Source organism: Leguminivora glycinivorella, chromosome 26, assembly GCF_023078275.1.
Source record: "Leguminivora glycinivorella isolate SPB_JAAS2020 chromosome 26, LegGlyc_1.1, whole genome shotgun sequence".
Classification (NCBI taxonomy): Eukaryota; Metazoa; Arthropoda; class Insecta; order Lepidoptera; family Tortricidae; genus Leguminivora; species Leguminivora glycinivorella.
The window spans coordinates 7,242,073-7,266,766 of record NC_062996.1 but is presented as its reverse complement, the minus strand read 5'-3'; the positions used below and the strand labels follow the sequence as shown (position 1 = coordinate 7,266,766).

Sequence of the window (24,694 nt, the reverse complement as noted above, 5' to 3'; positions counted from 1 at the left end):
AGTATGAAATGAGTCTAATTTACTGTAAAATATTAACATTATTAACGTTAAATATTAACGTTATTTATTCATTACCAATTCTCAAAATATAAACAGAATTTAAACAATATGTGTTTATTTATTATACAGTTTATATGTCACATTTAATTTTATTTAAAGATTCAATTAAAAATTCTGCCTATTGATATATGTGTAGTTTTCTTAAAAAGACGTACTTCAGAAGACTATTGTTTTGAACTAAATGAATTAACTTGCATATTTCAAGTTGATTTCAAGCGTCTCAAATTCCATGACTTCCATTTCCAACACGTCACCAAACAAAGTGCAGTGACAAGATTCAGTGAAATTAGTGTAAATAGCATCAGTCATAACGTGTCAATAGTTAGTGCTTGTGCTTGACGTCATGCGAGCGATGACCATTGTAACCGAGCTATTGTGATTTAGTTATTAGTGGTGATTTTATTAGACTATTTGATGTTTTCAGTGATATAGTAAAAATGGAGACTGAAAGGATGATAGAAGATACAACGCCGCCTCAGGTATGGCCACAATTATTATTTGGAGCAATCCCATTCTGTCATGGCTGATCCGCCATCTTTGGCAGCACTCAGTTTGATTTCGATTATTTTGTGTTTTGAGGGCAACCTAATATCAGTTAACTTTGACTAGTAATATGCATCTTTAACACGCGTTTTATGCTTTTGCATACATATTGTAACGTTTTAGGCTGAAGTAGTTTATAGATAAACTAATAAAATAACTTTTCCTGCATTGCGGACGTTTCCGAGAATCATATTTTTTTATTCGTCACTTGCTTTTATCCTTATTTCTTTGCCATCCAAAGCTTATACAAGATCTTTTCTACTTAGTTGAATTCTGAAACAGTATGAGTCACTCAAATTAGTCGTTAGAATGAGTTCTAGGGTCAAACTTCTACTATCGTTAGGTACCGTTAGATTTTGCTGAAAAACGATTTCAAATGGTCAGTAATGGCTGTAAAACTATGTTTTATACCATTTGCATAGAGTAGTCTCCTGTTCCAAGTTATTTTTGTTAATTTTAAAGCATTGTAACAATGAGAAACTATGGTGTTCCACTTTCGCGTGATTTCGCAATTTACTGATGTTCAGAAGATTGCCATGACATAACTAGGTTCCGCTTCACTGTCGATTACATGCCGCCGTTATGAGCACTGATTACTTATCTGTTCACACTATGCCATAGTTACATGGTAGGCTGGTTAGTACTTCAAATATTAGTTGTCTTGGTTCAGAGTTATTAAGTTTAATTACTAATAAATTGGGCCAAAGATGCTTTTCATGGCATTTGGAATGACAAAGTCTGGTTACTCATAATAAATGCATGAACTATATGACACATTATGTTGATCAGGCTCAGATTTAGGGCCTCTAGACATATGTTACTTGGTTTTCCTAGGACCCCCAAAGTTTCAGGCAGGGTTCGAAAATATGTGATATGTATAATAAATATTGAAATATCGGATATCAACATTGATATATATCCATTTTGTATGAAAGGCATATTACTATTTTGTTACATTATTTATGACTACTAACTTTACATTAACCCTTAAATGCATATTGTTGCCATTTGGCTACAATGTATGTATATTTTGTATGTATGTATGTATATTTTGGCTAGTTTATAGCCAAAATATAAGCTGGACTTTTTTATTTATTTTTCTTAGATCCTACATCTCAATTACTAAATAAAAACATTATTTCCAACCATTTAAGAAAAAATGGCGGAAAAGTGTGAAAAAACTGGATGATGGTGATTTTTAGTACATGATTCAGGCAGATTTTTTCAGAGTTAGTAACTATTTTATGTTTAATCATTTTATCATAGGGGTTTCTCAAATAGTGTACCTTTTTAATAGTAGTAAAAGTTTTCTTATAAATTTTACTAGTAATTATATATTTATATAAGTAAGATTTAGCCTATTTTATTTCTAACACTGATTTAGTATTAAAATCGATGTTAAATATTTTTTTATTATTTTTCCTAGAGTCAGAAAACCATTGTCTATCACATTATTAATTTCTAGTTAAAAGAAAAAAATCATGCATTTAAGGGTTAAGGAAAATCTATTAAAAAAACATAACATTTAGTAGAATAACATACATACATACAACATACATACAATCACGCCTGTGTCCCATAAAGGGGTAGGCAGAGCACATGAAACTATTAATGCTTCAGTGCCTCTCTTGGCAAATAAGGGGTTGAAACTAGGGCTTGCAATATCGGACGATTTTCAATTCTGGAACTGGTTTTCGAGATTGGACTTCAATTCCGGAATTCCGGAACTAGTTCCGGAATTGAAAAATTTTTTTTGGTTTGGTTTTCTGGTGGGTTTTTGATGAAATAATACAATTTTAAATCGAAATTTATTATAAATCGACGTTTAAGACAATAACTCCGTACCTGAAAGGCATGTAACACTGAAATTTTCATTTTAGTAATTTTACAGGAAAGCCCATTTTGTGTCAAAATCGGTCTTGCAAGGTATTTCGAACTACAGTTAACGATACAAACGAGGTTTTAGTGCCAGTTTTCTGATAGTGGTCAACGTAAAAGTTATTTTTTTATCCATTGACCATCGAAATAATATAAAAGTAATAATTTACAAGACTGGCATAACGTCTTGTTCACATAACTGTAATAAAAGAAATGTTGAATTACCTTTATCAGACTCGAGTAGGGGCAAAAGATATCCAAGCTAGCCCAAAAACAGATTTTATGATTTATTCCTAGGTACCTACATGTACACCTTAATTTTTTGTAAAAAAAATAAATCATTCTTTTCATATTCATCATTTTCCATACATTTGCTTCTCAAATCTTTCGATTTTGTGGTAAGTGGTAATAGACTTAGATAGAGTTTAATAAAATATGCAGTTATGCACACGTCTTTGTGAAAAGTGTATAAAGTAACTACGACGTTATGCTTGTGAATGAATGTAATACCAAATACTACGATTTGCATCTGAACTTAAGATTTTATGCCTAAAATATTCAGTGCTATGAGAAAAGAAGTAAAATTTTGAGTTTATGCCGCTTTAATACCGATTAATTTAGATTACTGAAATTTAAGTTCGATCTAATAAATTGAGCATATAGGTAAATAACGCTAATAAAATAATAATGTACCTGATGTTATTTATTTATATTTAATTGTTCTTCAGTAATCGAGCATAACACTCAACTCCCGGCTAGTAATTTTAAATTATCACAAAACACAACTTTCTAAAACAAATATTTACTTTAAACTGATTATATATTTCATTTATTAGCTAAAACAGTTGAGAGCAAAACCAGAAAGTGACAATGGTATAATATTAGCGGGTTAAAACTACACTATCTCGCTCTAACTAGCCCTGGATGCAACCTTTTGGTCATAAAATAGGCACTACCTGAATCCGAGCAGTGTCTAACTATTGAATTTACATATCTTTTATAGACGCGGTGGTAGTTTTGTAAAATAACCAGTCTGATATTACACGTTTTCGTCGAAAAATATATCTTTTTTCAATTCCGGAATTTTCGAGATTATGTGTTTCAATTCCGGAACTGTAATATCGGAAAAATTGTCCGAAATTCCGGAATTTCGAGATTCCGGAATTCCGGAATGCAAGCCCTAGTTGAAACACAGGGTTGAAAGAAAACGAAACTGTGACATTGCAGTGACAGGTTGCCAGCCTCTCGCCTATGCCACAATTTAACCCATATCCCATAGTCGCCTTCTACGACACCCACGGGAAGAAAGGAATAAAATTTTGAAAATACCCCCGACCACGACATAGTGGACCGATTTTCATAAAACATGGCTAAGAACACTCTCGACTAACTCAGCTTTCAAACAAAAAAATTATATCGAAATCGGTTCATTTGTTCGGGGACATATCAAACTTATAACACCGTGTTGTTTTTGAGTCGGGGGACTAGTTCCATACAAAAGTAAATGTAATTCTGGTCCAAATTATCTCAGGTCATTGCCATCAGAAAACACCTGCCTTCTGTTGCATCTCATGATTATACAATATTTTTCTTTAATGTTATCCTGCTTAACCAAAAATTTTTCCCCTATTTCACATTCTACATAGTCTACTAGTACTAGTTAAAATAGCAAGAATCCATACTAATATTGGAAAGTGTGTGTGTCTGTTTGTTTGTCCGTCCTTCACAGCAAAACGGAGCGACGAATTGTCGTGATCTTTTAAGTGGAGATACTTGAAGGGATGGAGAGTGACATAGGCTACTTTTTGTCTCTTTCTAACGCGAAGCCGCGGGCAGAAGCTAGTAATTTTATAATCTATTATAGATATTTTTCAGTTTTTATCTGCTATTATCGAAACTGACCTGAGTTGACATACACAATTATGTTTTTTGTTCACCTCTATTTGTGTTCAAATGTAATTGTATGTATGCATATGGAACTAATGACAACATAATGGGGCAGCAAAAAAGTGCAGTTAGATGTCATTCCCAAAATTTATTTTAATTTAGTACTATTAGTAAAACACTTTATTGCACAAAATAAAGTACAGAGAATATAATAATTGTGTACAAAGGCGAACATATCCCTTTAAGGGATCTCTTTCAGTTACCCTTAGAGAATGTCTGCTTCTAACAGTGCTTTTATTTTATTTACTTACATCCCAGCATTTGATAATAGAGGAATAAGTAATGGAAGAGTTGTAACTCTATACATCAGTAAATGCGGGTTATTTGTAGTGACATCTAGCGACAATCACGCGTCAGCTAGCGTAAATTATCAGTAGTGCTACTTGTCAATAGATGTCGCGACAAACGAAGAGTCTAATGCTCACCAATTTTTAGCTAATATTACAAAAGTATTAATCAGTATTCTGTTTTCAATTCCTTCTGCTTGTAAGTAGGCTCAAATGATTTTAAATTTAATGTACCTTCAACTTTGTAAAGCAACTTATTGCCTAAAATCTCCAGTTTTTAAATGACACTGCAAAAACTAAAAAAAGTCCGATTTTTTTGCAGTTTTTTGCAAATAAAAATAAAAGCTGCTTGCAAAACATAGTTTCACAGTCCTCCAAGGACCCTAAATAATATCAGGGGCGGCTGACTCCGCGATTCTATTGCCGCGCTATAAGTACATGCCGGCGGCCGCGAGTTCGCGGCCCATTCAGTGGCGACGACCTTCGCGCGACGCAATAGAATTCAATGTCGGCTGCTCGTGTGCGGTCCGTTTGTTAATGTAGGTAAGAATTTAGAATGGCGGTGTTTTGTGAACATCAAAGGAGTGAGCCATATGTACTTGTACTATTATATATTCTGTGATAATATACCAAAAACGCACCTTTACATCACACTTTGTTTTTTTAGCAGATTTTCGTGTAAGATTTGACCGGCCTATAAATACATTACTTAAAATAATTACTCTATGTGCCACCACTAACCACTTTCTCCTCACCAGGTGACATCCTTAACGTCCCTGGACACTGGCGTGCGGCCTGCCCCAAGCAGCCCAGCGTACACCGCGGAGCGAGACACATGCCTCAACTTGTTCGCCAGATGGAACGAGACAGATCAGGTGAGTCATACATACAATCACGCCTGTATCCCATGAAGGGGTGGGAAGAGCACATGAAACTACCCCAGTTTCAGTGCCACTTGGTAATTAAGCTTAAATTGTGACATTGCAGTGACTAGTTGCCAGTCTCTCGTCTATACCACGAGTTAACCCATATCCCGCAGTCGATACCCGCAGTAAGAAAGGGTGCGGTGAAATTCTTAATTCTAATTTACAGTATGGTGGAAAATAAGAACTCTGAGGTCAAAAGATAAATAAATACATTTTAGGGACACCTTACACAGATCAACTTAGCCCTAAACTAAGAATAGCTTGTACTATGGGTGCTAAGCGACGATATAAGGGCATTTCTCAGGAGGCGCGTTTTTACGTGTCCGGGGCAAAAAATGTCAGAACGGACTGTTCTAAAAATCTGATTTAATTCAGGCATAATCTTTAGCCTCTGTTCTATTTGGTACACTACAAAATTATTCATTTATCATTTGTATAGAATAAGTAATAAAATATTAAATGCGAAAAATGACCTTCAGTGGTCGTGTCCCGCACCCAGAATTTGCAAAACAAAAAATCATAACTCAAGATGGAGTTGTTTATTGCAGTTGTTTTAGATATTCACGCATAAGGTATTAGTTAACCTATCATATTTTCTATATATAAATAATATGTTAGCTAAAGTCATCGAGTAAAGACAAATTTACGATGTGTCCCGGGCTAGTGACTGATTTCGGTGTAATTTTTTAAACATGACAGTACTCATACAAATTAATAAATCAGGGACACAGTGGCACAAATATAGTATGTTTTAGATATCTTTTAACCATTTAGTGTAGAGGAGATGAAGTACCGTTTTATAAAGGGGACTTTTTAAAGGTTTCTCAGTCATTCGGTGGGTTTGGTCTCATGTTTTTTAAGATTCGGTGGTTCAATTTACTCCCACAGTTTTAGGGCATTTGTCGTTATGTAAGGTACTAATAAATCCTTGAAAGAATGTTATTCGTCATTATGACATCTCCTCTCTATCATGCATGCTATTGGAGTTATCTCCAAAAAAGTGATAAAATTTGATATCAGTGGTGTTGATTTCCGTGGTTTCGGTGGATTTTTTGACCACCGATATCAAAAAAAGTGATCACCGACTTCTATTGCCACGTTGTAAACTGGTTTATTGTGCATTATTTTCTAACATTAAATTTGATACTTAAATAGTAGGATATACTTTGTAAAAACATAAAACTATGTTTGTAAGCAAATTAATCCATACTATGGGGACAAAATTCACTACTCGATAATGACTAGTATATTAACATGTAAAATTTAGTAAAATTGCGCGATTATGAGCCTTTTTACATGACCTGTCATCGAATTAAAATGAAAAACATCAATATATTGAATATTAAATTATATATAAAGTTGAAATATGGAATAATGTGTAAAAAAACTGATTTCGGTGGGGCAAATTGATTACAGTGCCCATACATAATTTCGGTGATTTTTAAATGTCAGATTTCATACAAACTATAAGGTTCTAATGGAGGCCTCCACCACCAATATTTTTTATATTTAGGCTAGATTTTAGTAAATAGACTGACATATCACAAAAGTAGTAAATAAAAATCACCACCGAAATCAGGCACCGAACGTCAACGTCATCTCTGAGAATCGCCCATAAATACATACTTAAATAGAGGTAGATAAATACATAGAAAACATCCATGACTCAGGAACAAATATCTGAGCTCATCACACAAAAAATGCCCTTACCGGGATTCGAACCCAGGACCGCGGCTCAGCAGGCAGGGTCACTACCGACAGTACCGACCTACCGACTGAGCCAGACCGGTAAAAAGATAGTGCAGTCACATGTAGGATAAGATGGTAGATTTTTAATTGTGTTTGGTACTGGGTACAGTCGCCATCAAATATGTTGGAAATGTTGGAATGGCCGAGGTGCTCAAATATACCGGGTGCCCGGTAATTAATGGACAACCTTTTAACCACTAAGAGGGCACCTTATACTGGTCCAGAAAATCGACTTTTATTAAACCTTTTTTTGACCAGTATAAGGTGCCCTCTTGGTGGTTAAAAGGCCTGTCGCCTGGTTTTCGAGATTTTCACACTTTTTAAAATTTTAATACTACCTAAAATTTTAAGAAGTGTGAAAATCTCGAAAACCAGGCGACTTTTACTAAACCTTAATGTCGGTTTTCTGAACCACTAAGGTGCCCTCTTGGTGGTTAAAAGGTTGTCAATTAATATCCATTGAAATTTAAAAAAGTGTGAAAACTGGCGACTTTTACTAAACCTTAAAGTCGATTTTCTGGACCAGTATAAGGTGCCCTCTTGGTGGATAAAAGGTTGTCCATTAATTACCGGGCACCCTGTATAAATAAAATAAATAAATATTGGGGGACACCTTACTGATCAACTTAGCCAAAACTAAGCAAAGCTTGTACTATGGGGAGTATGGTGTGCTAAGCGACGATATACATACTTAAGGCCTGACTCGTAACGGATTTGTCAAATTCAAAACTGTTTTAACGGTACCAGAGCCGGCCGAATCAAAGTATGTTTTTCTATAATGTGTTTAAAATGTATTTAAAATTTATTATTTATTAGTAAATTCATCATTCTCCATTTCTCCTCGCTCATGTTGTAAGTTTTGTTGTACGCCCTCCATCGTACATCCGACAGTGTTTTTCGACACATTCTTAGTTTTAGTCCTATCAAGGACTATCTTTTTTTAAATATTTTGGTGGCTTATGGTTGGTGTCATTTAAATGAATGAATTTCTTAGACACTCCATCCTATTCCGGTTAATAGGTGAATACTATGAGACTTCGTTAAATTAAGTTTTTTACCCGATTTGAAGAGCGTTGGCTTTAGCAGGCTGCTGGCTTCATAGCTGTGGTGGATGATATCCAGCTATTGTCAGAATAAAGTTGAAAGATCATATTATTAAATAAAATCTGCGAACAGCTTCGTTCAGCAGTTTTTGTTGTAGATTTTTTATCGAAAAGTGGTTACTTTGCTTTAAATGCTTAGTAACGGACACTGCATCGACTGAATTCCTAGTAAAGTGGATATTTGGAGACTCATCTACATTATCATTGTTTCATAGGAATCGTAAAGAAATTGCCTTTCAGATAAGGTATAATGTTGGTTGCCTGGTAGTGTTAAAAATGATTTAAATGCAAGTTTCGTCAACAGGAATCAAGTTTTTGACAGCAATTTGTCGCCGAATTATTTTCAGCGATCACTTTAATTTTATCTATCTAGTTAGTTGAGAATTGCTTTTAAACATGATTCTAACATAATAATTTTGTGAATCTGGCAATTTGAATGGTGTAATGTATATAGAAAGTAAGCTAGAAATTATACAAGAAAAAGCACTCTGAATTTGACAAATCCGTTACGAATCAGGCCTTAAATAGATAAATAAATACTTATATACATAGAAAACATCCATGACTCAGGAACAAATATCTGTGCTCATCACACAAATAATTGCCCTTACCGGGATTCGAACCCAGGACCACGGCTTAGCAGGCAGGGTCACTACCGACTGAGCCAGACCGGTCGTCAAACACAAATATACACTCGACAGTTTGGCAGTAGTGCAGCAGATATTTGTGAGCTACTTGGCTGCTCCAATATAACGGATGGTGATTGCAGACAGATTGCAAGTGACAAGTGACTGTTATTTGTACGGTAAACGCGTGCAGTCTGGCAGGCAAGTAATAAAACATCTGGCCCTTCCTATCACACTATTTGTAAGTGCGATATCGGCCAGATGTTTTATCATTTATCGCGCGACCATACTTGTCTGCCTGCTTGCAGTTTCCAATTATAAACGGTCTGTATTATATTCCATCTTGTACTAGACCTAAGACACTGAGCAGTCACCAATATTGGAGCAATTCCCGTTAAGTTTGTACATTTGGATCACGTCTCCGATTTTGATAAAAATTGGTAGGCTGATAGAGTCCATGATGCTGAGCAAGATCCACTAGGTTTCCCAAAATGTCCTATGTAGTTTGTATGAAACTTTCCTTTTTTTTAACCAGATTTCTATACATTTTCGGTAACTAAAAAGGAAAGTTTCATACAATCAACCTAGGACATTATGGGAAACCTAGTGGATCTTGCTCAGCATCATGGATTCTATCAGCCTACCAATTTTTATCAAAATCGGAGCCGTGATCCAAATGTACAAACTTAACGGGAATTGCTGATTGAGCCTGAAATTCTGGTGCCGAGTATATTATATTCGAAGTTCTGTGCCTCAGAAATGAGTGGGCAATATGAACAAAAAAAAACAAGATCAAAGTACATGACGAAACATTTAAGACAAAACAATAACGCCCACATACCTACTTTAGTAGTATGATATGCTAGTAAGTGAATCTGCCCAGTTCGGTTCAAACACGTATTAAAAAGATTTTTGAAGCACAAATATTTAGCTCTGTAGGTAAAGGACTGTTTTGTATAAAATGTTATAGATGCGAATGAATAAATGGCCACTGTACTTACTTTTTAACCCCCGACGCAAAAACGACGGGGTGTTATAAGTTTGACGTGTCTGTCTGTCTGTCTGTGTGTATGTCTGCCTGCGGCATCGTAGCTCCCGAACGGATGAACCGATTTAGATTTAGTTTTTTTTTTGTTGAAAGCTGAGTTAGTCGGGAGTGTTGTTAGCCATGTTTCATGAAAATCGGTCTACTATGTCGCGGTCGGGGGTTTTTCAAAATTTTAATTTTGTGGTTAGGTTAGGTTATTTTCAGTTTACATAGAGAAACAACATTTAAAAGAGTTTTTTTCTGGCATATCGTCACTACTTTTAAAAAATCTCGTATCTCACGCTGTTCCTCAAAGTTAAAACGCAGTAAGTCTATATGCATTCCATACATACTTACTTCAATTTTTTTTCATTGACAGACGAAGGTACAAGTTTTTTTTAAAGTAGTGACGATATGTAAGTTATGTACCGAATTGTAAGAAAGCTATTTTAATAGAGGTCCTTGTCAATTTGCTCCGTTGAGTTGGTGGTCTGTCTTGAAAGCTTACATAATGAGTATACCTAGATATTTTTCTAGCACGAACGAAGTGATACTTCTAGTGACTTCCTTCCGATATTTAGTTCATCGATAACCTACATTATAATTGATTATTATAATTATGTCATTAATTATATAATTATTGCCGTGGTACTGGATCTTGAGTAGTTTCATGTGCTCTGCCTACCCCGTTTAGGGAATATAGGCTTGAATTTAGGTGTATATAACATTAATGTTTTATACAAATGTCACATGTTTTTAAATAAATGGACAATAATAATAAAACGAACCATATTTTAATAGTTTACATAAGTTCTTACATTATTATTCAAGATTTTAGAGGTTATTATGAGGGGTAATTAATAACCTCATGTAAGGCTATTCATCAATAAAAGGATTGTCGATGTATTTATTTTGTCAAGCACTTACACCTTGACGTTCGTGACAGAAAAATATCTAGGTATTAGCGATGTACCAACTATTGATTTGGCCGACTAGGCCGACTACCGACTAGTCGGCGCTTGGGTGGCCGATTAGTCGGCCGATTAGTCCTTGGTTTTGGTCCTTCGTTCGCGCTTTTCATGATTTTTTAGGGTTCCGTAGCCAAAATGGCAAAAACGGAACCCTTATAGTTTCGTCATGTCCGTCTGTCCGTCTGTCCGTCTGTCCGTCTGTCACAGCCGATTTACTCGGAAACTATAAGTACTACAGTGATGAAATTTGATGGGAATATGTGTTGTATGAACCGCTACAAAATTATGACACTAAATAGTAAAAAAAAAAGAATTGGGGTGGGGCCCCCATACATGTAACTGAGGGATGAAAATTTTTTTTCGATGTACATACCCGTGTGGGGTATCAATGGAAAGGTCTTTTAAAATGATATAAAGTTTTCTAAAAAACATTTTTCTTAAAGTGAACGGTTTTTGAGATATCAGCTCTCAAAGTCGTAAAAAGTATGTCCCCCCCCTCTATTTTTATAACTACGGGGTATAAAATTCTAAAAAAAATAGAGGTGATGCATGCTAATTAACTCTTTCAACGATTTTTGGTTTGATCAAAGTATCTCTTATAGTTTTTGAGATAGGTTGATTTAACTGTAATTTTGGCAGGTGTATAAATTGACATAATAAGTTTATTATATTTGCTGCTACGGAACCCTTTGTGCGCGAGCCCGACTCGCACTTGGCCGGTTTTTTGATAATATGAATATTTTCGGAAATAATCGCTCCTAAAGGAAAAAAAAGTGCGTCCCCCCCCCCTCTAACTTTTGAACCATATGTTTAAAAAATATGGAAAAAATCACAAAAGTAGAACTTTATAAAGACTTTCTAGGAAAATTGTTTTGAACTTGATAGGTTCTGTAGTTTTTGAGAAAAATACGGAAAACTACGGAACCCTACACTGAGCGTGGCCCGACACGCTCTTGGCCGGTTTTATTTAAGAGTTCAAACCACCATGACAATAATGATATACATTTTTCATTTTTAACAACGAGCTTATTTCTGTGATGATTACAGATATTTATTGTTTTGACAAAGAAAGGAATTACGAATAGGGTACATAATTCAACCATAATCTTCAGATGATAATTAAGTTTTGTACTGTTTTTCTATCACTAATGAAGTGCCGACTAATCGGCCTTTTTTGCCGACTAGTCGCCGACTAATTGCCGACTACAAATGTGGCCGGATAGTCGGCTTTCCTGACTAGTCGGTACATCCCTACTAGGTATAATAATGGGTCATTAGTGCTATTTCCATTATAGCTTAAATATAAAATCGGCGTCATCAACAACCGTCAATTTTGATTGAATACCTTTGGATTGAAAAGGTCACAATTATGTGAACACTAATAAATTACTAGTCTTATAATAATGTGTCTTTCCAGGTGGAGTTTGTGGAACAACTCCTGGCACGCATGTGCCACTACCAACATGGACACATCAACGCATACCTCAAGCCCATGCTGCAGAGAGATTTCATCAGCATGCTGCCCAGTAAGTCCCTTGAAACACCTTATATCTTATCTGTATTTCTACTATAACACTTTAAGTTCTCGCGCTTTGCACACATATTTAAAGTCACACACAGGTCACGGCCAGTGCAACCTGGCCGAAACGTTGGGAAAAACCGGCCAAGAGCGTGTCGGGCCACGCTCAGTGTAGGGTTCCGTAGTTTTCCGTATTTTTTTCAAAAACTACTGAACCTATCAAGTTCAAAACAATTTTCCTAGAAAGTCTTTATAAAGTTCTACTTTTGTGATTTTTTTCATATTTTTTAAACTTATGGTTCAAAAGTTAGAGGGGGGGGACGCACTTTTTTAGGGTTCCGTAGCCAAAATGGCAAAAACGGAACCCTTATAGTTTCGTCATGTCCGTCTGTCCGTCTGTCCGTCTGTCCGTCTGTCCGTCTGTCACAGCCGATTTACTCGGAAACTATAAGTACTACAGTGATGAAATTTGATGGGAATATGTGTTGTATGAACCGCTACAAAATTATGACACTAAATAGTAAAAAAAAGAATTGGGGGTGGGGCCCCCCATCCCCATACATGTAACTGAGGGATGAAAATTTTTTTTTCGATGTACATACCCGTGTGGGGTATCAATGGAAAGGTCTTTTAAAATGATATAAAGTTTTCTAAAAAACATTTTTCTTAAAGTGAACGGTTTTTGAGATATCAGCTCTCAAAGTCGTAAAAAGTATGTCCCCCCCCCTCTATTTTTATAACTACGGGGTATAAAATTCTAAAAAAAATAGAGGTGATGCATGCTAATTAACTCTTTCAACGATTTTTAGTTTGATCAAAGTATCTCTTATAGTTTTTGAGATAGGTTGATTTAACTGTAATTTTGGCAGGTGTATAAATTGACATAATAAGTTTATTATATTTGCTGCTACGGAACCCTTTGTGCGCGAGCCCGACTCGCACTTGGCCGGTTTTTTTTTCGTTTAGGAGCGATTATTTCCGAAAATATAAATATTATCAAAAAACGATCTTAATAAACCCTTATTCATTTTTAAATACCTATCCAACAATATATCACACGTTGGGGTTGGAATGAAAAAAAAATATCAGCCCCCACTTTACATGTAGGGGGGGTACCCTAATAAAACATTTTTTTCCATTTTTTATTTTTGCACTTTGTTGGCGTGATTGATATACATATTGGTACCAAATTTCAGCTTTCTAGTGCTAACGGTTACTGAGATTATCCGCGGACGTACGGACGGACGGACGGACGGACGGACAGACAGACATGGCGAAACTATAAGGGTTCCTAGTTGACTACGGAACCCTAAAAAGGTAAAAATAATGTTAATTAATCGCGTTCGACCTGTGTGTGACTTTAAATATGTGTATTTCTACTAGTTTCTATCTTATCCTACCAAAGGAGCGGCAGCTGAAATCCATGAGAGTTCATTACACTAGTCTATTCTTTGACTAGTAATAATATCTGGTGCAAGAAGTACAATGTATTATTTTATTATAGCTTCAACTACGCGCAGGTAACGTCTTTGGAGTCTTAGGCTTCTGTAAGCTATATTAGTGACTGCTAACAATCAGGCGTATGCTTGTTTGCCACTGATGTGGTATTCAAAAAAGTTTAGTCCACATTGTTAACTGCCTAAGTTTCTTTAATCGTCATATAAGACTCTGTTCCTTAAACCTACCAACGGAGCGGCAGCTGACATCCACGAGGGTTCATTACATATTGTGCTTAACCACTACAAATCATCATCCGGAATGCTACTGAACATGAAAATTCCTGTGACATGCTAAAATATACACTACTAGATTCAGCCCGCGGCTTCGCTCGAGCTAAATTCTAAAATTGCGGAATTCTCCATACAAACTTCCACCCTCCATTTTAGGGAAATGGGGGGGGTTAGAAAGAGACAAAAAGCCTGTGTCACTTTCCATCCCTTCAACTGTCCGTACTTAAAAAATCACGACAGTTCGTCGCTCCGTTTTGCCGTGAAAGACGGACAAACAAACAGACACACACACTTTCTCATTTATAATATTAGTATGGAAGTATGGATTATTATGGATAGTATGGATTCTGTTCCTTCGGGTGCATTGTTGTGGTATTTCACCAAATAATAACCATTTATTATCTAACCACAATTCAATAAAATCAAACACAAATAAAATAACACTTCCAAGTGAAAAAGTAATAAAACCTGAGTGCCGTTTTTAAATATTATTCAACAGTTGATATATCTTGAAAACTTTCCTCTATGTTGTTGTATCTTGCACATGTTTATCTCCATAATGTGGCTTTCTAGTATAAAAGTCTCCTTATAATTTCATTTTAAGTCCTTTAGGACCTGAATCCTAAAATTACAATAGAAATTTTAATGGTGTTCACGATCGTCGAAAGATGGCGTTGTAACAAGAGCATCAATTTCTACATCGCGTTATTGAATGTATGTTTGATTTGGAATGTTTTGGTGATAATATTATAGTACTAGGTTTTTCCCGCGGCTTCGCTTGCTTTAAACTTCTAACCCCCATTTTAGGGAAGTGGACGGCTCTCTCTCCGCTTAAAAAATCACGTCCATTCGTCGCTCCGTTTTGCAGTGAAAGACGGACAAACAAACAGACACACTTTCTCATTTATAATATTAGCATGGATTTTTATTTGCGACTGGTTGCAATAGTCAATCCTCCACTCGGCCTTTTATCTGTGGCTTGTCAAAAATGTGTATTTACTGAGTGACCTTGGTCTGCTCAATGTCAGACAGACAATTTGGGTCACAGAATATATAATAGTACAAGTACAGAAGGCTCACTCTTTTGATGTTCACAAAATGCCGCCATTTTAAACTATTACCTACATTAACAAACGGACCGCACTCGAGCAGCCGACATTGAATTCTATTGCGCCGCGCGAAGGTCGTCGCCACTGAATTGGCCGCGAACTCGCGGCCGCCGGCATGTACTTGTGGCGCGGCGTGACCCGCCTCTGTTTGGGTCTAGCCACAGGCCAGAGGGTACAGTGCGCCTGTTTTGATCGATGATGCTTTTTGTACACGAGACATGAGAACCCTTCGCTCATGGCAAGCCACATATCTCATTTCCCTACCAGATTGTTCACAACGCGAAAACGATGGAGATAGCATTGAATCGCAAATCGAAGTTAAACCTATTTGAATTTTAAATTCACTCTGTCGTAAACAAATTGATATTCCGTGTTTTTAAAATAGGTATTCTTGTATGTCTTGCTGAAAGGTTAATCTCAACTTCACGGTTTTTTTAAAAACCCTGATTTAACGGTTTAGTAGTAGTAGTATTTTACCTTAGATTCCATTACATAGTTATTCAGGTCGACCTAATAAAAGCGATATTAGCGACCGATACGACCTTCAAATCTTCAAGAAAAGAGCGTACACCCATCTTAAAGGCCGGCAACGCACCTCCAACACCTCTGGTGTTTCGGGTGTCCATGTCTGGCGACCTGTCTGCCCGTTTGCCTCCTATCCCATAAAAAAAAGCGTGTGAAAAATCAATTTTATTGTCTCAATTATTTCTCTTTCTCCACAGAAAAAGGTCTCGACCACGTCGCCGAGAATATTCTCTCGTACCTCGACGCCAGCTCTCTCTGCGCTGCCGAGCTGGTCTGCCGAGAATGGCAACGAGTCATCTCGGAAGGCATGCTGTGGAAGAAACTTGTGGAACGGAAGGTCCGGACTGATTCGCTGTGGAGAGGCCTCGCTGAGAGGAGAGGATGGTGAGTCCTCTTATGATATATGCACTCCTGGTACTTCCAATGTTTTGATCTGCCATTAAACATAGTAAAAACTAGTCTAAAGGAGGTGATAGGTCTGGCATATCTATCTAAACTATCTGGGTTCGCTCGTATGTGTGAGTAGTGGGTCATCTGAGAAGGTATGCTGTGGAAGAAACTAGTGGAACGGTAGATCCGGACTGTGGAGAGGCTTGCTGAGAGGAGAGGATGGTGAGTGTCATCTCTTACAATAAATGCGCTCCTGGTACTTTTGTAGTCTTGGGTAGTCGGTCATCTCAGAAGGCAGGCAGGCATCGCGGACAGGAGAGGATGGTGAGTTCTCTTTTAATATATGCACTCCTGGTACTTCCAAAGTTTATACTACCATTAAAAGCCGTAAAAGTTACGGCAGGTGGAAATGGTCAAGAAATGATTATTCTCAATTACTAACAGTAATTTCTAACACATATAAAAGCTCTCTCACAGCCTTGAGCATTTAAGGAATTTTTTTTTATCTTGTAGCAATAAAATGGCCGTCTGGCTGAACTAGGGTTGCAAAAAAACGGTTTTTTTCTGGCTTGAAAAAAAAAAACATGAAAAAAACCGTAAAAAAAACCAGTTTTTTTTCTCGAGTATGTTTTTCAATATTTGCAAAGCAGTTAATACTTTTATACGGTTTTTTAGACTTAATGTTAACTATTAAACGAATTTAATAAAATAAATATAATTTCTGGTCTTATAAAAGTAACATTTACGAAATCTGTAGTTGGTAGTTATCACTATTTACTGTTGGCAACACCACCGCCTCTCCACGCTGCACGCCGCATCGGGGATTCCCCAATAAACGTTTGTATACTGAATGTTAATCGAATTAAAATGTACTTTATTGTTATTGAAACACGTTACAACTCACGAAAAACCGTTATTGTCGAATTATTTGTTCATCTGAAAAAAAAAAACCGTGGTGCTCAGTTTTGTTTTCATGTTGTTTTTTTCATAATTCTGAAAAAAAAATGTTTTTTTTTTTTCTATTTGCAACCCTAGGCTGAACTAGCTAATACATTATCTAAGTTTCATCTTGGAGAAAATGAGGAAGGTCTGACGGCTCTGGGTTCTCTTAGCCTAATCGTCTTAGTAGTGTTTATCTTATACTATTAAACGAGCAATTCTTGTATATTTATTTATTTATTTATTTATTTATTTATATATTTATTTATATATACCGACGATCTCGGAAACCGCTCTAACGATTTCGCTGAAATTTGTTTTGTGGGGGTTTTCGGGGGTGAAAAATCGATCTAGCGTAGCCTTAGATCCCGGAAAACGCGAATTTTCGAGTTTTCATGAGTTTTTCTTTCGCATTTGTAAACGTAAAATATGGTCCTTAATTTCGCCGCGCGCGCATCGATTCCGCTTAGCTCAGTCGCACGAGGTCGGTCTAATGTACGCAGATAGATCGTAGGTGTCAGGGTTTCGAATCCCGGCCAGAAATTAAGTTTTTGTTTTTTGTCTTTTTTTTTTTGTTTTTGTATTTATAAGAGTTTTTTTTATCTAAAGACGTGATATATTAAAATAGAACCGAGCGAAGCTCGGTCGCCCAGATATTACATTCAATAAGATTAGTTAAAATATTGCCATTTGAATCTACCTCTAATTTAATTTGTTCACAGTAACAAACCAATAAATTCATTCTATATATTTATTCCAGGATCCAGTATTTATTTAAGCCGAAGCCAGGCTGCCAGCACCCCTCACACTCGTTCTACAGACAGCTCTTCCCCAAGATCATACAGGACATACGCTCCATTGAAGACAACTGGCGAATGGGACGACACAATTTACAGGTAAAATGACAAAAGTACAATAATGCAAAGACAAAGTTTATTACTACTGTTTCTATATCGGTATTAAAAATGTATCGGCCGTAGTTTCTGTTTCAGTACAAAAACTGCCGAACTTTTTTATCGCACCGAATATTAAGAATTTTTCGCAGTTTCGATTCGCTCGGATCGCGTTTCGCAAAATATGGAACGGTAGCGATGGTCTCCTTTCCAAAACAGAGTCGTTAAAGGACTTCTTTTTCTCTAGAAAACTTATATATACTACTAGCTTTTACCCGCGGCTTCGCCCGCGTAATAAAAGTATTCATTAAGATTTTCATTTGGATCCGTAGGGACCGTAGGTTTCTCTGTAGGTATATTTATCTGCGATTATTTCGATTGCACATAATACTTTTGCTTGCAATGATTGTAGAAATATTACACATCGACCACAGCGTAGGTAATTCTATATACGCTGGGGAAACCTTTATAAACATCCGTAATAGCCCGTATTTCGACACTATGATCGGTGGGTGTAGGAAGTACTTTTTTCTATTATCCCTTACAATTTTTTACATTTTGATTATACTTATCGCAAACCAATCGCAAACGTAATCTTCAAGCAAGCAAACAACGATCGTCTTAGAGCACATTGATTGTAAGAGACCGCCGAGCGATTATCCGTATCCCTCTAACGATACCCATATTATCCGTATCCGTATCCGTATCGCTATCGCTATCGCTAACGCTATCGCTATCCCTATCGCTATCGCTATCCCTATCGCTATCCCTATCCCTATCCCTATCCCTTATCAAGATAACACTTTAAGTTCTCGCGCTTTCTACACATATTTAAAGTCACATACAGGCTGAACGCGATTAATTAACATTATTTTTACCTTTTTTCCCAACGTTTCGGCCAGGTTGCACTGGCCGTGGTCGCGGAAGACTGACGTCCCAGTAAAATGTCACCGGAGATGTAAACAACACAAAACTACCCGATATTAATATATATAAATGTTCGGGGTAGACAAATAAATATAATCTACCCGCTTTTAGTTAATGTTTATTTCCCACCGCACGACACACAAAAAAAAAAAAGGTAAAAATAATGTTAATTAATCGCGTTCGACCTTATCAAGATGTTTAATGATTTCTTATCAAGTGCTAAAATATAAAGTTTCATGGTTTTATCTTTTAAAATTAAGAAATCCCATACAAACTTTCAACCTCTTTTTCAACCCCTTCATCCCTTTTTTTCGAAATAAAAAGTAGCCTATGTTCTGTCTCAGGGTCTAAAGATTGTCTGTTCCAAATTTCATCAAAATCGGTTGCGTGGTTTAAGCGGGAAAGCGTAACAGACAGACAGACAGAGTTACTTTCGCATTTATAATATTAGTATGGATTACTAGGTATTTTTAAATATTTCTGCGATGTGTAGATATTTCATTGTTCATACGCAAAAAAAGAACGGCCCGTTGACATTTTATTCAACATTTTTTAAAATATGTGTATAAAAATTTCTTTTTCTGACAAAACTAGACTCAGAAGTTCGAATACTAACCTTCGTTTTCTCCAAAAAAATACATGTTTCGGTTGAATATAATGTCTCCTCTTGTGTTTTCTACTACATACATATTTATATTTATTTTGTTTCAGAGGATAAACTGCAGATCAGAAAACTCGAAAGGCGTGTACTGTTTACAATATGACGATAACAAAATAGTGTCCGGGCTCAGAGACAACACAATCAAAATATGGGATAGGAAAACGTTACAGTGTGTTAAGGTATGTATAGTTCAAGCAAAGACATAATTATATAACTGTACTAGCTTTTGCCCGCAGCTTCGCTCGCGTTAGAAAGAGACAAAAAGTAGCCTATGTCACTCTCCATCCCTTCAACTATCTCCACTTAAAAAATCACGACTATTCATCGCTCCGTTTTGCCGTAAAAGACGGACAAACAGACACACACTTTCCCATTTATAATATTAGTAGGGATTAGTATGGATCTGTATAGACAGATAAAGTCTAAGAAGAAAACTTACCTCGGAACCATGAAAAACAATTGTAAGTTCGTCTAGATGACGCTACACTTTCGGCTGATATTCTAATATAAATTATTGTCAATTTTAACACATCTTAATTTAGGAATATGGGTTAAGAACAACATAAGTTAACCCTTAAATGCATGACCTTGATAAAGATTCAAATTTCAATTTTGACGTGCTGTCAATACAGTCAAAAATGCATGATGCATATATACATCACTATGTATTTAAGGGTTAAGATTATGGGTCAAATGGCCAAAATTTAGGTACAGTCAAGTGTAAAAGTATGGGTGTACACATGTTACTCAAAAATATGTCCCATAGCATCTTAGTCCGGTGTAATAAGAGCGTAGTACCATATTTATGAGACGATTATTACGATACATATTTTTGCACTTGACTGTACAAAAGTTTTAATCCCGTGTCTGAGATGACAGTCTATGCACTGTGACTACACATTTTACTTTGACAGTAATTCTCTACAATGGGTTACCCTCATCTGGCAGAATAATTTTAGTCCGAAACACTTCTACATACAATTCTACATACTCGATCCTCTTTATTAAAATTGAACGCGATTGTACAAGGTACGCGTAGTTTGGAGCTAAGTCTATTATTGTAAGATGGCCTAAGAAAAGATGGATGGGCTGTGTGAGGAATGATATGAGAGTAAGGTTTTTTTTTATTTTCATTTTTAAGAACTATGGAAATGACAGTGGAGAGAGAGGAATGGAAGGAGATCTGCTGCGCTGACCTCAAATAATGATGATAAATTTCTCCCTTCAGGAACTTCAAGGCCACACGGGCTCCGTCCTCTGCCTCCAATACGACTCTCGCGCCATCATCTCGGGCTCCTCAGATAGCACCGTTCGCGTCTGGGATGTCAACACCGGAGCCATGCTCAACACGCTCATACACCATTGCGAGGCCGTGCTGCATCTACGCTTCTGCAACGGCATGATGGTCACATGCAGCAAGGTAGGCCTTTGATATACTTTACCACCACTTATCTATAAGAAAACTAGACTAAATTTGTATGTAAAAGACAAAATAGTAAGCCTTTATAAAGATTATTTCAGAAATCCTAGTCATTTGGTCAACATTAAATACAATATTAGCGAAAAACAAGAAAAAACTTATGGTGTCGCACAAGGTAGTGTCCTAGGACCAACTCTCTTCATAGCTTATATCAAGAATTTTACTGAAGTAACGTCAGCACCGGCGCCACGCTCAACACGCTCATACACCACTGCGAGGCCGTGCTGCTTCTGCGCTTCTGCAACGGCATGATGGACACATGCAGCAAGGTAGGTCTTTGATATACTTTACCACCACATATCTATAGAAAAACTAGATTGAATCTATGTAAAAGACAAAATAGTAAGCCTTTTCAATGATTATTTAAGATATCCTAGTCATTTGGTCAACATTAAACACAATATTAGCGAAAAACAAGAAAAAACTTATGGTGTCGCACAAGGTAGTGTCCTAGGGCCGACTCTCTTCGTAGCGTAATATCAGCAGTTTTACTGAAGTAACTATAGATCCCCAGGTAGTGTCCTTGATCCGATTCTTTTCTAAGCCTAAATCGACGTCCTTACTGAGCTGGTTTTAGCGGTTTTTTTTTTTTTACCCTACACTTATACACTTTTTAAGTACCCCGGAGGCTTGGACCAACTATAATTAGCCTCAAAATAAAAGCTTTTAAAGAATGAATAAACCATTTATTTTCATTATGTTTTGTTGCAGGATCGTTCAATAGCAGTCTGGGACATGACGTCGACGACAGAAATAATGCTTCGCCGTGTACTAGTCGGACATCGCGCCGCCGTCAACGTGGTCGATTTTGACGAGAAATACATCGTCAGTGCGAGTGGAGACAGGACCATTAAGGTGAGGGATAGTTGACCTTATACCTTTTCCTTGGCTCGTTGGGTGGACGACATTCGAAAATCTGCGGGGCACTTCTGGATGGGATTAGCCCAGGACGGGATAAGTGGCGTACACGAAGGTAGGCCTATGCTCAGCAGTGGGCGATTAATGGCTGAAATGATGATGATGATGATGATGATACCTAGGTGATAGGGCTCAAGGAATGTAGCTAAAATTTTTCATCACACTTGCTCAGTAACTGCATTATATAGGTCGAAACTTTAAATAAAGACATGCACTGTAAAACGTCGTAAGACACACATGCGAAGAAGATTTTTTTATTGTGATTGTGATCAAAAACATTGATTTAAAACTAGGGGCGTAAGTATATTGCAAATTCGAGTCTGTACGCTCGTTTACAATATTTGCTGGTCTGTTTCAGCTAATAGGGGCTATATTATGCTATATATCTACTTGTGACTTTTATTTTGAGTAAGAATGCATTGAGGCACTTTGTTCGGTGCTTAATTGTTTATTTTCTTTCTGACTCTTTGAGACCATATAAATCTCTAAGAAAAAAAAAGATAGATTAAGTATAAATTTATTATCTTTAGTTTTTCTTATTTTTTATATCAGTTCGTATTTATTTTTTCACCATGTTTAATTTTTAATTTAAAGTAGCTTTTAAATTTGGTTGTGTCCGTATTATTTATTGTAATGTTGACTTGTGAAAGTGCCCCTGTGGCCTACTTACTGAATAAATGTTTTAGATTTTTTTTTGTTGCACAATGGACTATTTTGACCGGGAGGTGGTCAATAGTCCATTGTGCATTATCTGATTACCAAACACTTTGAAATATTTGAAGCATGGTTGTTTAAACTTTTTTTTCCCAGGTCTGGAACACATCGTCATGCGAATTCGTCCGCACGCTAAATGGGCACAAGCGCGGCATCGCGTGCCTCCAGTACCGGGACCGGCTTGTGGTCTCCGGGTCTTCGGACAACACTATCCGGCTTTGGGACATCGAGTGTGGACAGTGCATCCGGGTCCTTGAGGGCCATGAGGAGCTTGTCCGCTGTATACGGTTAGTACTAGCCTCAATAGTTTCTTGACTTGGGCTCTCGTCTGAGAACTATGGAGGAAAATGGGGGCGGCCTAACGGCTCAGCCACGACATTGGTCTAAGCGCGACAGCGGTGAGCGGTGGCCATTCATTGGAGCGAAACACAGCGACGGGACTTTTCATTCGCACGTATGGCTGCCGCTCACCGCTGTCGCGCTTAGACCAAAGTTGTGGCTGAGCCGTAAGTGCAACCAGATAAAATGGCTGCAGAAAAAGGCTTAATTTGTTATGTGTCGGAGACATCATTATGTTATTGTGGCACAGTGTATACTAGGAGCTTGTCCACTGTATGTGATCAGCATCAGCTTCTGAGAGTGTCCGAGACTGGCTTATTGTATCTGGGTCCACGGACAAAACTATCCGGCTGTGGGACATTGAGTGTGGACAGTGCAACCGGTTTCTTGAAGGGATGAGGAGCTTGTCCACTGTGTACGGTCAGTACTAGCCGCTAGTATTGTTGTGAGAGAAATGTAAGAGCACCCAAACAAAATGGCATTGCTGAAAGACTAAACTGGTATGTAAGGGAGAGCATGAAATAAGGGATCATTCGGATATTGTTTTCCACAGTTTTCAATTCCAGCCTTCAGTAGTATGTTGGACACCATCCATTATTGGATAATGTGTGTGATCCTTTTACTGGTTCAATAGACTGCAAAATAATGAAAAACCGTCGCATTTTTCACTGCTTTAAATATATAAGGTTTAAGGTTTAAGATCATTTAATCTCATTAAGAATTTTAATATTCACTTATACGAGATAAAACATTAATAACTTAAAACATTGTTATGATTATGAGTGCAGGTAGTAAATTATAAGTAATAAAAGGGTACTTGAACAAAAATCTCGCAGCAAGTGGTCTTTTTTTTAGACGAAACGCGATTTTTGACTTTTTTTGAAATAATTATCATAATTATTTTGTTTGCAGATTCGATAACAAGCGGATAGTAAGCGGCGCGTACGATGGCAAAATCAAAGTTTGGGACCTTCCCGCCGCGCTAGACGTGCGGACCCCGCACCAAGAGTTATGTTTAGGGACTTTGGTGGTGAGTTACTATTATTATTTTATTTCTTAATTCTTTGCTAAATGCCATTCAAAATAAAAAAAATATATACAAGATAGATAGATAGAGGTAGATATTCAAAATGTCAAAAGTTATGAAAAATTAAATTCTGCTATGAGCCCGATACAAGTTGCAATATTGGCCTTAGACTTTTTTTAAATTGTTATATGTCATGATCTCAAGTTTAGGCCAACAATGTTGTACGAACTTATTTCTAACCAGGCCTTTACTAAAATTTAATAGCCGTTCCTAAACTTTATAATTTTCAAGGCACATAGTATCAAAACAATAGTTCCTGGCATGTTTGAGGAACACAGCACCTGCCGCGATAGTATTGGACGCTGGTTCGATTTCTAAGTCAGAAATAACCTAACCACAAAATTAA

The 24,694-nt window shown here is 36.8% G+C and overlaps 1 protein-coding gene across 1 annotated transcript in view; it reads left to right on the top strand.

The window, feature by feature from the left end:
• Positions 1-387: 387 nt before the first annotated feature.
• The window catches only part of LOC125239958 (F-box/WD repeat-containing protein 11), a 34,900-nt gene continuing 10,593 nt past the window's right edge, over positions 388-24,694 (top strand). The window contains exons 1-10 of the mRNA XM_048147749.1: positions 388-539; positions 5,474-5,590; positions 12,535-12,643; positions 16,198-16,384; positions 18,090-18,225; positions 19,861-19,989; positions 21,039-21,230; positions 22,002-22,145; positions 23,019-23,209; positions 24,174-24,291. Of these exons, the coding sequence (XP_048003706.1) occupies positions 498-539; positions 5,474-5,590; positions 12,535-12,643; positions 16,198-16,384; positions 18,090-18,225; positions 19,861-19,989; positions 21,039-21,230; positions 22,002-22,145; positions 23,019-23,209; positions 24,174-24,291 (1,365 nt within the window). The 5' untranslated portion in view covers positions 388-497. The remainder of the gene's footprint in view (positions 540-5,473; positions 5,591-12,534; positions 12,644-16,197; positions 16,385-18,089; positions 18,226-19,860; positions 19,990-21,038; positions 21,231-22,001; positions 22,146-23,018; positions 23,210-24,173; positions 24,292-24,694) is intronic.